At 40.8% G+C, this 18,171-nt stretch overlaps 1 protein-coding gene across 6 annotated transcripts in view; it reads left to right on the forward strand.

The window, feature by feature from the left end:
* Positions 1-9,223, forward strand: part of SRPK2 (SRSF protein kinase 2) — a 126,246-nt gene extending 117,023 nt beyond the window's left edge. For 3 of the 6 annotated variants that reach the window (XM_066591955.1, XM_066591958.1, XM_066591957.1), the window contains 2 exons: positions 1,839-1,931; positions 7,059-9,223. In XM_066591955.1, coding sequence (XP_066448052.1) covers positions 1,839-1,931; positions 7,059-7,243 — 278 coding nt within the window. In that variant the 3' untranslated portion in view covers positions 7,244-9,223. Of the gene's footprint in view, positions 1-1,374; positions 1,468-1,838; positions 1,932-7,058 lie in introns of all 6 variants that reach the window. The other 3 variants (XM_066591956.1, XM_066591959.1, XM_066591960.1) reach the window with 2 other exon arrangements.
* Positions 9,224-18,171: the final 8,948 nt, after the last annotated feature.

An 18,171-nucleotide genomic window follows, 5' to 3' on the forward strand; every position in this document is an offset into this window, starting at 1 on the left:
AAAAGCACTTAAGGCGAGCCCATACCGGCAAACAGAGGTGACTATCAAGAAAAAATAGGCAGCGATGGTCATTGGTGCTGTAGTTACAGAACTGCGAAGCCATCCCTGCTGACAAACACCCGGCAGGTCCTCTTTACTGGAATCCCCAAAGTTGATAATGTATGTGCATTTTCTTACCTATAAAGTTATACTACTAGAGAAATGTTTGTTCTGAAGAAAGACAAAGACCCCAAACCCACTGAAAAAAGTTATGAAGAATAGTATGGCTTCCACTCAGCTTTGACTCAAGCACTGGCTTACATAGAACAAAAGAGAGCCCCTTAGCGAGGTTAAAATTGGGCCTCTTATTAAAGCGCTGGATTTTGGCACCTAGGACAGGAGAGTCTGGTGTTAGTTTTCCCCTCCACTCACTTTCCATGACTCTTATGGCAAGTGCCAACCCCCTTGTTTTTCGAGCAGTTAATTTCCTCTAAAGAAGGGAGGCCTGCATTGGTTTCAGTCACCCAGTAGTAATAGGTATGAATCCACACATCGCTGGGCCTATAGCAGCCACATGGTCTGCCTCTATGGTACGTACGCCCTTGTCATCAAGGCTGTCAGTGACTACCTAAAGACATTGATACAAGCGAGACAATTTTTTAGAAACACAGACTGTAATAGTGCTTATATAAGGAGCGCCTTTATTTTTTTATAAATAGTATATCTATGAAATTTCATCTGTTAATGCACTTTATGTGAGTTTGGATCAATCTTGCCAATGCAGATCAACCAAGGACGTCTTTGCCGCAGCTTTTCAATAGTTTACGGTTAAGGAAGCCAGATTCATTTTAGTAACGCTGAATATAAATGATAAAGTAATGAGGAGTTAGGAGTTGTTATAGATTCTCACAAAGCACAGGATGTCTCATGCAGAATGTTCTTTGTAAGGACGTTGCTTGGTGACGCAGTGGATAGACACATGAAAACACTAGCATTGACCATTGTATATTTTATCAGAAGCAAATCACGCCTATTGAAGGTTCAGCTCATTCCACTAATTGTATTTTCATGCTGTTTGTAAGCAATATATCAAGAACAGTTATAAAACATATCGAAGGACTAATTTTTCTAACTGGCGTAGCAAGGCTTTTCTATTTTCTGTCTGTGAACCTATTCATTCCCATGCTTTATTGCTTGGTTGATTTTATTCTGCAACATAAGCACTAGTCATATATACTACTAATGGTGTCACTGATCTGCATGGGTTTGCCACATAATTGGTTTTGAGGTTTTTTTTCTTTTGTAATTAATTCTGTTTCCCCTTTCTTTATTTTTCTTATTTCATTCTGTTCCTTTTTTCTCACTCCTTCACTCCTCTCTTTCTCTCCTTCATAGACCATATAGCACACATCATTGAGCTTCTAGGCAATATCCCAAGACACTTTGCTCTGTCTGGAAAATATTCTCGGGAATTCTTCAATCGCAGAGGTAGTACCTCTTCCTTACAGAAGGCACTGTGATACAGACAGAATGAAGTTCTTGCTGCCATTGTTTTATTATGTAACACATACTACATTGTGCTGGTTCATTATGTCGGGTAGCCCTGTGACTACAGGATTGCAAATTCACCATTTGTCATTAAACTTGATTTTCTAAATTATTCTTGGGGAATAAATGTTTCCACAGAAAATCCTGTGGATTCTCCTCTGATGCAGCAACATCATATCCAGAGTCCACAGAACCTGTGGGATGACAGCATGCACCTTGATTCTGTCTGTGCCGGGCCTGACTTGTAAATGTATGAAATGTACTGATGAGTTGTATGTTTCTGTTTTGCTGGCAATGTTCTTCAAATACAGATCACATAGCATTGATCACTGAACTGCTGGGAAAAATCCCTCGAAAATTTGCTATGTTGGGGAAATATTCCAAGGATTTTTTCACCAAAAAAGGTAACCGTGTTTTTACACCACTGAGCAGTGCGTAATTGAAACTATCCTCAATCATATGGTAAACTACTTAACTTCACTTAACATTGCATATTAGAACACATTATTTGTGAGATTGTACATGTTTTAAATTTAATTAAAAATCTTTAGTTACATTCTTCCATAACTTTACTAGCAGAGCATTCTACCATGCAGTACTTCCACTGGTATAGTACTAGATACAGAAAGTGTATCTCTAATAATAGATTCCGAATTTTAAAGAGAACCTGTCCGCTTTCATGTTATCTTAAAAGGGTTGTCCAGTAGTAAACAATTGATGATCTATCCTTAGGCTAGGCCATCAATAGTAGATCACTAGGAGTTTGCCTAATATTCTCACCAATCATATCTTAACTGTGCAAATGCCTTTCTGCAATTACCTGATTTCTGCAGGAAGGAAATAGCTCTGTTCCCACTACAGTGACCTGGTTTGGCGTTATACACATAGTTCCCATTTACTCCAATGGGAACTTTGCCTGTTACACCAGGTCTGGCCACTGCAGTGGGAACAAAGTTGTCTACTACCTGCAGAAATCGGCTCAGTGCAAAAGTCCACCGGCCTGGAGAACAGTTGGTCGGTGGGGTCCTGAGTGGCAAACCTCTACTGATCTACTATTAAGGCCTGTCCTAACGATAGAACATCAGTAGTTTACAACTGGACAACCCCTTTAATCAATTGTTTATAGGAACCTACTATTTGTTTGATTTTTAACTGAAAGTAATATCCAGTGTGTTGCGTTTTGTATTATACACAGTGGATACTGCAATTTTAGATACATTGACTTGGCTTCTTCTCTAGTGTATATGCCCAGTGTGTACAGACAAAAAAATAAATCAAGGTAGCAGACATTTAACCCCTTAACAATCACCCATATGTTTTAAGAGCAGGGACCCGGCTATAGTTAGACTGCTAGACACCAACTGTAATTGCAGGGACTGGTGAAACTGCCGATTAAGTCATTTAACGTGGCCTGACGGATTGCTTTGGCACCAGGAAACTTGAAGATAGCCTCGCGTCCCTACGGCGGCCTGTGAGGCTCAGCCTTTGGCTGTGATTCATTGGCTATATAGTACATTGCAATACTGAAGTATTTTAGTGTATCATGAAAACAATCAATAGTGGTGAACTTCAAGTCTGATAGTGGGACAAAAGTAGAAAGCAAAGAAAGGGTTTAAAAAAAAAAAAAGGTTGAAAACCCACATCATCCCCACTTATTATGTAAAAAGAAAAAAAACACGAGAAATCACCACGTATTTCATCCCGTAAAAAAAAAGGCCTCAGACAGCTGTGATTTTTTTTTTTCTCGTTCAAAAAGTTTTTATTTGGATAGATTACACAATATACAAATAACAATAGAGTGAGGGTCAATAACTGATGCATACATACCCAAAACAATAAGATGGCTTCCTCGCACTACAGATACAGTTATGATTTTTTTAAAAGGGGGAAGGAAAAACGAAAACGGTAAGAAAAAAGGGGAGTGTCCTTATGGGGTTAAATGCAGCGATAGAAAATACATCTTTTTTAAAAAAAAGTGAAACAATGAAAAAAAAATTAATATAAAAATTTGGTATAGAAATAATTGTATTGACTCGCAAAATTAATTTAACATCATATTTGTACGACATAGTGAACGCCATTAAAAGACAAATAATAAACAATGCCTGCATTGCAGATTTTGTTAATCTTGCCTTTAGAAAAAATGGAATAAAAAGTGATCAAAATGTTCTGTTTCTAAAAATGGGATAAATAAAGGCTAGAGCTCATCTCCCAAAACACAAGCCCTTATAGAGCTCCATCAATGGAAAAATAAAAATGTTATGAATGTGGAGACACAAAAGTAATTTTTTTAAAATAAGTTTTGGTGTTTAAAAATGTCAGAATATAAAAAAAAAATAATAAACTGGGTATCACCAGAATCGCGCTAACCTATGGACTAATATCCTCATGTTATCTCTCTTGCTGAAGACCATAAGAACAGATGCAGGACGTGTATGAAGGGCGATCACGGGGCAACCTCCCTTCATACATCCTGGGTGCAGGCTGTTTCTTACAGCCCACAACTGACAGCAACAGCTGCAATGAGCTGCGTGGCTCATTGTGGCTGTTAACACTTTATATGCCGCTGTCATTTCTGACAGCGGCATTTAAATCCCCGAAATGATGTTCAGGGTCCCGTATGGCCTTCCGCAAAGAGATCGCAGAGACCTGTGCGGGTGTCATGGCAGCCAGGGGCCTTCTAAAAGGCCGCAGGATTGTCATAGCAGAATGCCTATCAAGCCACTCCCGTGGGGTGGCTTGATAGACTGCCTGTCAGATCAGAGTATGATGTAATGCTATTGCATTACATCATACTACAGGAGCGATCAAAGCATCGCAAGTTGTGGTCCCCTAGGGGGACCAAAAAAAAAAAAAAGGAAAAACAAGATCAATAAAGTTTTTACTAATCGCAAAAAAAAAGTTATAAAAGTTTAAATCGCCCCCTTTTGCCGTATTTATAATATAAAATTCTAAATTCTTAACAAGAAAATAGATATTTGGTATTGCCGTGTCCGTGAAATTCTGATCTATCAAAAGAACGCATGATCTACCCCGCATGATGAACGTTGTCAGAAAAAATAATAAAGAACGCCAGAAAAGCATTTTTTTGGTCACCCTGTCTCCAAGAAAAAATGCAATAAAAAGCTATCAAAAAATCATATGCATCCAAAATGGTACCAACGCAAACTACAGGACGTCCCGTACAACATGAGCCCTCTCACAACTATGTCGACGGAAAAATAAAAAAGCTGTTCCGTGCAGAAGATGGCGGCAGAAAATAATTAAAAAAAAAATATATATCTTTGAAACAAAATACAAGTAGTACAGCGAAAAAAGCAAAACTATGTGTTTGGTATCGTAGTAATCATACTGACCCATAGAACAAAGTTATCATGTCATTTTTTTTGCAGTTTGTGCGCCGTAGAAACAAGACGCACCAAAAGATTGCAGAAATTCATTTTTTTTCATTTCTTTCTAGTTTGAATTTTTTTTACGTTTTTCAGTACATTATATGGTACATTAAATAGTACCATTAAAAAATACAACTCATACAAAAATACAAAGTCCTCATACAGCTACCCCGATGGATAAGTAAAGGAGTTACGATTTTTTAAAAGGAGGGAGGAAAAAGCGAAAATCGAAATAAACAAAACAGCTCCATCACTAAGGGGTTAAATACTAAATATTTCAAAGGTCCTGTGCTGAAGTCCCCACGAAGGTGACAGGTTTGTACAGTTTAAGTCATAAATATACATACACTTGGGTTGAAGTCATTGAACTCATTTACCTTCCCCTCTCCCTCACCCCCCTATAGATTCCATGTATTAAAAAAAAAAAAAAAAAAACATAGTTACAACTATTTGTTTTGGATACCTACTTTTTGTATAAGCAATATTTCCAAAATATGCTTTTAGGCTGGGTTTACACAGGACTGAAATCCCACAGAAATCTCATGGAATGACTGCATGGAAATACTGCGAGATTTCCATGGGAGAAATGCAGCTTCAAAACCTGCGGCCTTTCACCGCGGGTTTTGGAGCGGCTTCGCCGCCCGCATTTCGCTGCCGCCATCTCTCCCCATAAAGAGGAGAGAGACCGCCACAGAAACAGGGAAAGAGTTGACATGCCGCATTTTTGAATTCTGTGGCAATTATGCCCCATGGGAACCCAGCCTAAAATTGATCATTTTATTTATAATTCACAATATCAAAATCCCAGTGGGTCAGAAGTTTACATATACCTAGTTGACATTGAAAAGTGTCTTGGCTTTTTGAAGATCTAGGTAGGCTAATTGACATCATTTTAGTGACTTGGAAATTTTCCTTTGGTAGTATTTGAAGGCCTTCAAGGCGATACTTGCCTGTTAGCTGACTTCTATTGATTTTCTCATGATTGCAAGCCAGGACTTCAGGAAATAAGTTGTGAAACACCACACGTCTGGTAAATCCTTGGAGGCAATTTCTGAACACTGGAATCTACCACATTCATCTGTTCAAACAACACCATGGGAACATGTAACCGTCATATAGTGCACAAAGGAAATGCGATATCTCCTAGACATGAACAACCTAGATCAATCCAAAAACGGCAGACGAGTTTGTTGCTCATATGTGAGCCAGGAATCCTATAAACGTGACTCCATTACACAGGTTCTGTCAGGGGAATGGACCAAAATTCCAGCAGGTTTTTGTAGGAAGCTTGTGCAAAGCTATCAGAAATGTTTGACCAAGTTAGACAACTTTAAAGCAAGGCTGCAAAATACTAACCAGGTGTATGCACACTTCTGAGCCACTGGGAATGTGATGAAAGAAATAAAAGCTGGAATAAATCATTGTCTCTAGTAGTATTCTGACATTTCACATTCTTGAAATATAGTAGTGATCCTAACTGGCCTATTAGAAGAGATGTATATTAGGATTGAACGTTAGGAATTGTGAGAAACTGAGTTTTAATGACTGTGGCTAAGGTGTATGCAAAATTATCACTTTTACTGTATATATTGAGTGTTGTCTGGAAAGCCATGTAGTAACTTTAGTTGTTTGCAACACAAGGCATTTTGTACTGTGACCCTATTGGGCATAACCGGAATCAGATGGGACGAACTGTTGGCCAAGCGATGCCTAACAGCTCATTACAGTGATGCTTGCTCCTGTGCTGTTGTGCTGTTACACAGGAGCGAGTATCGCTGAAAGTCCTGCCGGCATGGAAGCGGAGTGGACCGGGGAGCATTCTCCAGCCTCCCACCTCCATTCACAGTAAGCAGACAGCCAATCAGAACTTAACGGCTCGTCATTCAGTTTTCTGCATGCAGAAAGTGAACAACTGAATAACTCTCGTTCAGTCTCTGCATGCATTAACATGGGACGACTATCGTTCAAATTCTCACAGTAGTCTGAACCCTTTTGAACGAATAGTTTCGTCTAAATGGGCCTTAACTGATCCATTTTGTAAAAGAGATTTGTATTAATGATTTGTCCTGATGTATAGTAAGCTATAGGACTCTGCTTCGTCTCTAGCACCTTACTAAAAGTATGTTTCAAACCATTTAGGAGAGCTTCGACACATCACTAAATTAAAGCCCTGGAGTCTCTTTGACGTTCTGGTAGAGAAGTACGGGTGGCCTCATGAAGATGCTGCACAGTTTACAGATTTTCTCACTCCTATGCTGGAAATGGTCCCAGAGAAGCGTGCATCTGCTAGCGAGTGCCTGAGACATCCCTGGTTAAGCTCTTAGAAAATGTTTTGGTCTTCAGAGTTGCTCTGCTCCTTTGGATCTAACAGCTGACTTTCACAGTATCTATAAAAGGATTATGAGTGATCTGGCTTTAGCCTCAGACTTTCTTTTTGAAGTACTGTACTTTGTTTCTGTTTTGTTTTTCTTTGCTTGGTGTGTGCTGTGGTCATTGGAAAAATTAGCCTCTATGTCTTCAGCTGTAAGCTTTACTGACCCACTTTTTCTGGGGATGGGGACTGGGGAGAAAAAAAAAACAAAGGAAAAAAAAAATGAAATCTGGTCTTGTTTTTCATGTTACGTGGCATTCAGATGTCCAATTTTTGAACAAGGAGTACGTTTTTTTCCATGTGTCTGCCAGATTTTGTAACTATTTATGAAGAAAAGTTTTAGCAGATGTTGGGTAAATCCAAGCTTTTGAAAAGAAAAACAGGCCTAATCCAAGAGCCCTGTAAACTTTTTACCTTAACCGAGGGATTATCATACTTGTACTATAGTGTATGTACATTCACTTTGTAAATGTTTATTTTCATTAACACCCTTGCATTGCGATAGAGGGCTGCATTATGTTATCTGTCCATCTAGCAATGAAGGGTTACTTACAGGTAAGGGGGATTACGGTTCCAAAGCAGATCAATCTCCTCAACATAATTTTAGCTTTGTGCATGTAATGAATATCTGCTTTTCTAGAAGGTATGGAAACATCTCCTGAGTTTTGCTAAATGAAGCTGCTCCACTTTTTTAAAAATAATTACCTGAAGTGGCACTTTAGGGGAAGTCAACTTCTTTGTAGTTAAATTAACATATGCACATTATAACACTCATATTGTTTTGTAGGTTTTAAAATTGCTACAGCAACATTTCATCTTTGCAGGTGAGGCCAAGCCCATCTCTGTATACTTTCAGCTACCTCCTCTTTGCAAAATACATTTAGTCTGCACACTCACAATAGACCATTTGTATTGTATGCCCCATGAACTTGCCCCCCGTCTGTCTCTTTGGCGCAGAGCACAGGAGTTTATCGAGAAGATCCACTTCTATGAAATAATGCTCCTCCAACAAGAGTGCTGACGTTTTACCCCTTTGAAAAGTGAAATCTTTTTCCAGATGTCTGTGTAGAAAACATCTTGCATGTCTTTTTGTTGAGAAGACATGTGAAAATGTAAGAACTTTTTAATGATGTTACTTCAAAAATAAGTAAACATGAGTGGTGTTCAAGCTGAGAGAAGTTTGAATAACTACTAGAGGTGGTAAGGTATTTAAAAATGAAATCTCGTAAAACTAGGATCTCGGATGTTAGGTAAGAAACAGATTCTCAACTTTTTTTTGTGGCAAACTTCTACAATAGTTAGTATTCTTGTAAGAGCATATTAATGTTGTACTTTACATTAGCAATTTAAATCGCCACTGGGGTTATGATGTGTATGATGTCCAAGTTAACCTTTATTATATTTTTGCACATATGCAAAATAACTTAAAAGATTTTAAAACCAACCTTGCTTCAGTATGTAGTGCAGTGGGCTTAGCTATCATTTGGTGTAAGATTCTGAACATCAACTGGCCCATTTCACAATTGCTTAGTTGTACATATAATTCAGCATTATTTTTTTAAAAGAAATGCACTGGTTACTTGTATTTTGGATAAATGAACTACTAGCAATGAATTTTCCCTTTCAATATTCAGATTGTTCAAGTGCTCCCTTTACAATACAGAGTAGAAATACAATGTTATAGGTGATGCAGATTTTAGAATGTAAGCAGAGATCTGTTAACCTTTTTTAGAAGTCTGTGGATTGAATGTAAATTTATTTCTGGTTTTACAAATTATGGTGCCACTTTTTTCTTTTCTCAACTTATCCATCGCGGTTTAATCACAAGCCTTTGCAATAATTAGATGTGAAAAATACCCCGTGTTGTAACAGTAACCAATTGTGACTTAAGGTGCTTGCAGTTGTCCAATAAAATGTATGTTTTTTTTTTTCATATTGTTTGGTTATTTTAGTCTTTTTACAGATGTAAACTGTGCAGTATCCAAAAACTACTAATGTGCAGATATATGCCTGCCACAAGAGAGATAAGGATAAGAGATGAGTGAACCTACTCGGCCACGCCCCTTTTTCGCCCGAGCGCCGCGATTTTCAAGTACTTCCGTACTCGGGTGAAAAGATTCGGGGGGCGCCGTGGGTGAGTGGGGGGTTGCAGCGGAGAGTGGGGGGGAGAGGGAGAGAGAGAGGGCTCCCCCCTGTTCCCCGCTAGTACCCCCGCTCCGCCACGCCTCCCCCCGCCCCCCGAATCTTTTCACCCGAGTACGGAAGTACTCGAAAATCGCGGTGCTCGATCGAGTAATTACTCGAAATGAGTATATTCGCTCATCTCTAATAAGGATGTTTTAGTTTCTACAAATAAGTTCTTTGTACAATGAAAAGTTATACGATTTGCAATATACATTCTCTATAAATTCCTTATGTTTTTCATGATCTCTGCTATCATTCAAATGGTGTATTTCCAGTAGATAACAGGCATCTACCTTGGTTATGTGATGGGCACACAGGTACAAGATGATTATAATACAGTTATCAGAGCTTTGTTGTCTAACCGTGCACCTGTTTGTCCATCCCATGACCAGGACACCTTTTCATCCATTGGAAGTATACAATGAAGGTTCCTATTGAATAACTGTAAGCAGTGATCTTGAAAAACATGCAGAATTGATACAGAACATATGTGGGAAAATTGTATCATGTTCAATCTAAAATGAAAAACATTAGGTCACAAATATAAAGCAGCATCTTATGCAGATGAAGATGTCTGTAAGACCTGATTGGCCAAGAACCAGAATGTGGTTGCAGCCACAGCACTCCAGTGCCAAAAACTACATAGACCGAGAGGAATTTTAATGGTGAGTGCATTCAATTGGAACCTCCAAACAGGAATGATTTTGTAAGAGCATCTAATAGATATGTTTTGTTTTTTTCCTAAAGGGATCCATCTGGTGAATTTATACTTTTCAAGTCCAGTCATGATTGGAGTTACTTTGCTCTCTGAAAAAAGAAAACTGAGTTCCCCATGTATATAATGTGCAACTAGATATGTAAAATAGTGGTAAAATAAATTTAAATAAAATGGACATGAGTTTTCTACAAGTGAAGATGTCTGTGTCTAGACACCAAATTGAAAGTGTTCTCTCACTGCCCTCTGCATTTGTAAAGGCTCATTTCTACTAACCAGTTGTCGGCATATTTTGTTAATCGTTAAGGGATTATAACAATAATTTATCATTGATGTTTTCATAATGAGCAACAAGTGTTATTGCTGATCTTGATTGACTGTGCTACTGCAGAAAAAAATATCTGCTAATAATAAGTGAAAGAGCGGGCACCACACCCTATGAACAAAAAAATACATATCTGTATCCAAAATGGGTCTTTTGGCAAACCATAAAAAAGAGAAGAGACCACTTATAAGGATGCTGAACACTACACTCTGGAAGGAAATGCAAAACCACTTTATTCATAAGTATACAATACAAAACGTGAACAAAAACATTTAAATCAATTGTATCCCAAGGGACGTGGCTTGCGGATGGTGGAGTGAGCCGTGCACCCTGCGAGCTCCTGGTACATCATCGATTTCTCCAGACATCATTAACCTGCTCCTCCACCTACCAGCTATAGTATAGGTTGTAAGAAGGTTCCCGCCAGACGTCTGTCTGTTTCAGAGGGAGAACAAGGCACTATTGAATGCTGCTTTGGCGCGCCATGCAACTGGAGCCCAGCAGACACCGCCAGTGCAGGAATGATGATCTTCCTGGGGATCAACGTGTAGGTATGGAGGGAGATTTCTCCTATACCTATATACATGGCTTGGTGCCCCCCTTCTAGCCTACCCTCTCCTGCTGGATCATGCCAAATTATCCCCTCCTTTTATATTCTCTATCACCTCCCCCAACAAAGGTCTAGTTCACTCAACTCCTGACAATTTAGAGAACTATTACCAATCCTTATATAATAATTAAAGGTAACATTTTAGAGACCGGTTATCAATCCCTATATAGTTTTAAAGGTAACACAGAGGATCCTCAAGCCCAGACCGCAGACAGTATTTGGACCTACCTAGATAGATATATCCCCGATCCTATTCCAAATGAAGAAGCAATTGATTTGGACCGTGACTCTACTGAATCAGAAATTCTTAAAGTAATTCAAAATCCGAAGATAGGTAAAAGTCTGGGACCGGACAAATTTGCACCTTGATTCTATAAACTCTGCAGTGATCTGCTAGCACTAGTGTTACTCAAATCCTTTAATGTTATTTCCAAAACCTTTACCCAGAGCAGTCATCAAGTTCCTTTACTTGAAAGGCTGCACTCCAAAGGAGACATTCAATGAGATGAAAGAGGTTTATGGGCAGGATTCCCCATCATATGATGTAGTCAAACAGTTCCAATTCCAGGGCAACCTCACTTCGCTATTGATGAAAACCCCATCCAGCAAGTGGAGGCTGCCGTTTTGGAAAGTCACTGCGTAACCCTTCGCGATCTAGCCCAAAATGTAAAGATTAATGTGGGGTATATGGAAAAAAATCATCCAAGACCATCTTTATATGGGTAAGGTATCCACTCACTGGGTTGCCAGTCTGCTCACAACTTTCCAGAAGCAGGAACGAGTTGAATGCTCCCAGGCTCTTTTGACAAAGTACCATGGAAACCAGGAGCATTTTTTCAACAGACTGATCAAAAAGCATGAAAACTGGGTCCACCACATTAATCTGAGACTAAAGACCAGTCGATGCAATGGAAGAATCTGGACTCGCCACCTCCAAAGAAGGCATGTGCCCAGCCCTTGGCAGGCAAGGTCATACTCACAGTCTGTTGGGACCAGCATGAAGTAGTCTTGATGGATTTCCTAGCAAAGGGTACCACAATTACTGGGGCATACTGCGCTTCACTGCTGCGGAAATTGCGGGTTGCCATCAAAACCAAGAGACGTGGCATGCTCACTAAAGCCTTGATAAATGTGTCATAGTACACATAAACAATGACCACAGCACATGCATATCCTGATAATTTCTACTATCTGTTTTTTTTTATTTTTGTCTGTAAGTTGTAGGGCTTATTAGCCCATATAGTTGTAATAAATATTGGATATCTTTTTTTTTTTTTTTTTTAAAGAAATGTTTATTGGGTATTCTCCTACAATATGTTACAAATATACAAAGGAAAAGACCTCGGCAGTATTGTGATTTCAGTCATCAGAACTTTTGAACTCTCTCCATCCTTTATGGCTGTATATACCCTTTTATTTCCCCCCTCCCACACCCCCAAATAACAGAACTTGAGAATCCCAACCTGAGAAATAATGATAAACATAAAATTACAAAAGTTTTACGACTGTAGCCACACTAAGCATTCAGCATCCTCGTGCATAGCGAGGAGTGAAAAAGGAGAGACTTTCAAGTTTCACCTGGCTGAGAGGTTAGTCACATACATCTGATGCAGTATTAGGGCAGTCAACCCATTGGCCCCATATCGTAGCAAATTTGGCAGGGCAATCTCGGGCCATATATGTCAGTTTATATAGAGGGATGACCCCATTTACTTAACGTTGCCAAGCAGCCCTAGTAGGTCTTTTTGGGTGTTTCCAGTTAAGCAATATCACTTTTTTAGCATAATAGAACAGCAATTTATATAGGGTACGTGTTACTGTGTCAACTGGAATGTCTTCCGCAAGACTAAAGAGACAAATTTCAGGATGCGCGGGGGCATTTGGTGCGTCTCCATAAATTTGACGACATCCCTTCAATAGGTCTGTAAAGCATGGCATTCCCAAAACCTACATAATTGTGCCCGCACTCATTAAGCATCTTGGACAGTCTGCATTGGAAATTAGGCCCATGATACACAGGAAGTGGTTCACTGGAAATCTTTAATGAACTGTCTTGTGCAGGAACTTGACTTCGATTAACCTGTCTCTTGCACTTATAAAGGGTGGCCACTAGTTGGCCAGGAGGTCACTTTGGTCATCAGAGTCCAGGTCCGGTATGTCTGGGCCCCATTTTTCAAGAGCCCCCATCTCCCAGCGAAGGAAGACTCCTTGTCAGTTAACAGGAAAGTGGCTTCAGACGGTTGGCCATCTGTGCCAGCTCTTCTAGTCAGGTCAGTGTGAGGAGTATGTTCAGGTCTCCAAATTGGGCTCCAATGGCAAGACAGAAGTATCTAGAAAGGGAGTTATTAGGAAGGCCTGATCATATCTGTAATTGTGAAAAGCTACTAACACCATTCTCAACCATATTCAAGAGAGTAGTTATCGCATGGCGCCTCCAGAAAATAATGTCTGGCACTTCTTGGAAGTTTCAGGGTTAGGGTTTCTTCACAAAGGAGTATGAGGAGACAATTTTTCTGCCTCATCCTGTATCAGGTAGAGGGCAATACTTCGAGCTTTAACCCCTTAGTGACAGCACCATTGCCTTTTTATGTTCTGCTTAAGTAGGCTTTAATTCTCAGAGATGTAAAAACATGCATCCCCTGAAGATTAAAGCCCTGCAGGCTCTGGACGTGACAGCTTCATGCTGTCAGTTACCGGAGGTAGCCAACAACCTGGAGCTGTCATCCCGAGCTGCAGGGAAACCCCCCTGATAATGCGATCAGCACTATCCAATGGATAGCGCTGTTCGCATTAAAGTAAATAAAAAGTGAAAAAAAGATCGCATCCATGAGGGGGGCTGAAACTTCTCACCCAGGTCCTCCACAATGCCTGGCGATGTTCTGCTCCGGAGCGGACCCTCGGCCGTCTTCTGCGCATGCGCGCCAAGGAAGAATTGGCGCATGCGCAGAAGCCTGGATCACCCGGGAGATTTAAAACGTCCTGGCTACCTATAGGTAGCCGGGAGACAGGAGATGTCACCAAGGACCACGGTTACCAGTTACTGGGCCCATGGGAAAAGTTGAAATGGTCCTTCCAAGACCTCACGTCGCCTTTTGCGCAGAAGAGCTCGCGCCCCGAGAAATTTAAGATCCCTCTGCTCCCGGCTAACATGTTTCACAGGGAACCGCTGTATGCAGTTCCCGGTAAAATGATCACTGTTATCAGTGGGCAGGGGTTCTGTTCAGGTGACTGACGTGCGTTCGTCATGTGATATGAAACGCCAGCGAGGGAGGCTTTGGGAAGGCGGCAGATTCAAATAAGGAACCAGGCGAAGCAAGAAGCTGCTGCTAGAGTCTCGGGATAATTATCCAAGTTCTATGAAAGTAAACCTGTAGTGCTACCTGATGTAGGATGAGTGCTCCAATGTCTGAAACCCCCGTACAGGCTGCGACCTCTGGTGTAGTAAGTAGCCGATGGGGCACCTCATACACAGCATATGTTTTGGAAGCACAGGTGTGTTATTGCCTTATGTTTTGTTAGGCAGACAAATCCACGGCGGGATCCTCTAAAACTAGGCCCAAAAAAATGCGCTACCTGTATGAGGAGACAACCTCAGGAATATTCCAAGTTTACTGTGCAAGATCTGTATAGCCTGGCTGGTTAAAGAGAAGTCAGGGGGCTTTATGGATGATATTAAAATGATGGTGAGGGATGAAGTCCCCATAGCCCTGGTATCTCATGATGTGGCTCTCTCCTTTACACCTGCTACTCGGACGACTAAAAGACCCTGCAGTAGAGAGGTAGATGTGGACTCTAAAGAAAGTTTTAGGCTTTCAGAGGGTGAATTGGAGGGTGCAATGATGGATTCCTCTGACAAGGAGGAATACAGGAAATGCCTTTTTAGCTCAAAAGACATATAGGAGCTAATTAGGGCTATTAGGTGCACGCTTAATGTGGAGGATCCTGTGATACTGAGGTCTATTCAGGACAAGGTTTTTGGGGACCTAGGGGAGCGGCAAAGATCCACCTTCCCGATACATAAGAATATTCAGAAAATGATCAGGAAGGAGTGGAAGAAGCCTAATGTTGGGGGCAGTTATAGGGGCATTAAAATGTTATCCTTTTTCTGATGAGATAAGCGCAGATTGGGATAAAGTTCCTAAAGTTGATGATGATGTTGCAAAGGTGGCAAAATGTACATCCCTTCCTTTTGAAGATGCCACACACCTGAAGGATCCAATGGATCGTAAGGCTGAAAGCCTCCTCAAAAAAACTTGGGAGGCAGCCTTTGGTCTGTTTAGGCCTGGTGTTGCCACCACGTGTGTGGCCAGAACCCTGCATGTTTGGCTTGGGCAGTTAGAGATGCGTGTCCAAACCAAGACACCAGAGAGCAGATCTTGGATTTGTTGCCTTTAAATGGCAACTAGTTTTTTGATGGATTCTGTGGCTGAAACTTTGAGGTTGGCAGCAAGATCTGCAGCTCTGTCCAATTCTTCTAGAATGGTACTTCGGCTTACAACCTGGTCAGGTGATACATTCTCTAAGGGCAAGTCATGCTCGCTGCCTTTTCATGGTCAGTTCGTTATTGGCCCAAAATGAGTTGGTTCTCCCTGCTAAGGAGCCAAGGCATCAGCAATCCTCTATTGCTGCCATCTCGCGGAAACCTCCTAACATGGGGCCCCCTGAGACATCAAGGAGTGGGGGGGGGGGCTGCATCTGGCGGCATAGCTATTGAAAAGTCCCTGTTTTTAAATGAGGGTTTTTCGCATATAGTAGTGAATACATTACTAGCCAGTAGGAAAGAAACTACAAGATTTATTTAAAAGTCTGGGAAAAATTCTCTTTCTGGTGCGAGATTCGGCAATTGAATTTTGCATCTCTAGATTTGGTAGTAATCTTGGATATTTTGCGAGAAGGATTGGTTTTGGGACTCTCACCTAGTACTCTTAAGGTACAAGTGGCAGCGCTTAGTGTTTTTTATGATGCTAAATTGTCAGAGGTCAGTTGGGTCGCTAGATTTTTGAAGTTGGCAGATTGACTAAGACCGAGAGTCTTTAATCTGGTTCCTCCTTGGGAGCTAAACTTGGTGCTTTTGGTACTATCAGGACCAATAGGGTCTATATCAATTAGGTTTTTAAACTGGAAAACTTTGTTTTTAGTAGCCATCACTACAGCTCGTAGAGTAGGTGAGATTCAGGCATTGTTAATTCAAAAAAGTAAGAAAAAAAGTAAAGTATAACAAGGATGGTATACACCTGCTATAATGAAAAACCCCTAAAGTATAAAACCTCTTGTGTACAAAAGGCCAAACACAGGGCAAATGTGACATTATGAGCAATCAGAAACGAAATCTCGAAGCGCCATTAAACTTATAGGTACTCTTAAGTTGGTTTAATCGACCATAGTACCTGGTCTTAAAAAAAAGAGAGTGGTTCCGGAACTCGGCAAGGCGGCCCCCTGTCCCCAGCTCTATTCGCCCTGGCGATGGAGCCCCTTGCTCAGCTCATTAGAAATAACCCGAACATATCAAGCCTGCTAGTAAAAAATAAAGAATACAAGGTCACCCTTTTCGCGGATGATATCCTCCTCACCTTAACGAGACCACTTACCTCTTTACTCAATCTAATAAAAACCCTGGACCCTTTTGCGGAGGTATCGGGATTGGTAGTCCATATGGAAAAAATCAGAAGCCCTTTTTCACAATATACCTGCCCACGCCCAGAAATTGATAAAATTAAATTTCGGATTCAAAGCTTGCCCACACTACATCACATACCTAGGCATCAAACTCACCCACAATTTAGACAATCTATACAAATGGAACTACCCACCTCTATTCGCCTCATTAAAAGCTGATCTGAAAAACTGGACACAGCACGCCATCTCATGGATAGGACGCATCAACTCAATAAAAATGAACATCCTGCCCCGCCTACTTTACCCATTTAGATGCCTCCCGATAGAAATCCCCGCAAGAGACCTTCAGGAGATGCAAAACTCAATCTCCCACTTCATCTGGAAAAACAAAAAACCCAGAATAAAGCAAAAAATAATGCATTACCATAAGAGACTTGGAGGCCTATCCGTACCTAATTTAAAAAAATACTACACAGCTGCCCAACTAGCACAAATTCCCTCTATTTCCGCAGGGGATAAAAGACCTCTATGGGTAGATATAGAAACCGCCCTCCTGGCCCCAGTAACACTAAAGAATATCTTCTGGGACAGAAAGTGGAAAGCCACAAATATACGTCAGCTGGCCCCATTAACCTACCACCAGTTCCTAATATGGAGGAGAAATAGATTTAAGTACGCCCTGATTTCGAAAACTTCCCCGCTACTACCAGTCATCCCCAATCAAGCCTTTCCTTTAAATCTGCGAGAAGAAAACTACTAATGGTGGAAAACTAACCACCTCATGTTAATCCACCAGTTTATGTCTTGGGGTAAACTTCTCTCCCCTCAACAATTGATTGAAAAACATAAAATCCCAGATCACCTTTGGCTTGAACTGAAACAAATCTACAGTTTCCTCCGCTCCCTGATAGATCTCACAGATCCCCCACTGGTCCCCACGCCATTCGAAGGAACATGCCTATGGGCCCCACTCCAACCAGGCCTAATATCGCTACTTTTCTCCAACATGAACAAGCCCATTAGGGAAACTAAACTAAACTCATATATAGTACCTACAATAAAACATAAATATCCCCCTTCGGCTTCCCCGAACTGCTTTAGGGGCTGCAACAGCCTGGGCACAATACCCCACATCTGGTGGACCTGCCCACGGGTGGCCAGGCTATTATAAGAAGTATCCAGACTTGTCTCTGGGGTTCTAGACTAGGTATTCCGCCCGGTGGTATCTGCCTGTCTGCTAGCTGACAAGCCTTTAGGCTATAACAACCAACAACATAAACTTTCTCAACATATATATATATATATATATATATATATATATATATCAACGAGAATCTACATTGCATCCCAATGGATGAAACCCACTCTCTCTCTAGAACCAATAACCGCTAGGGTATCAAGAATGATGCTTTACGAGAAATTAACAGCCAT

The sequence above is a fragment of the Eleutherodactylus coqui genome, chromosome 2, assembly GCF_035609145.1.
Source record: "Eleutherodactylus coqui strain aEleCoq1 chromosome 2, aEleCoq1.hap1, whole genome shotgun sequence".
Classification (NCBI taxonomy): Eukaryota; Metazoa; Chordata; class Amphibia; order Anura; family Eleutherodactylidae; genus Eleutherodactylus; species Eleutherodactylus coqui.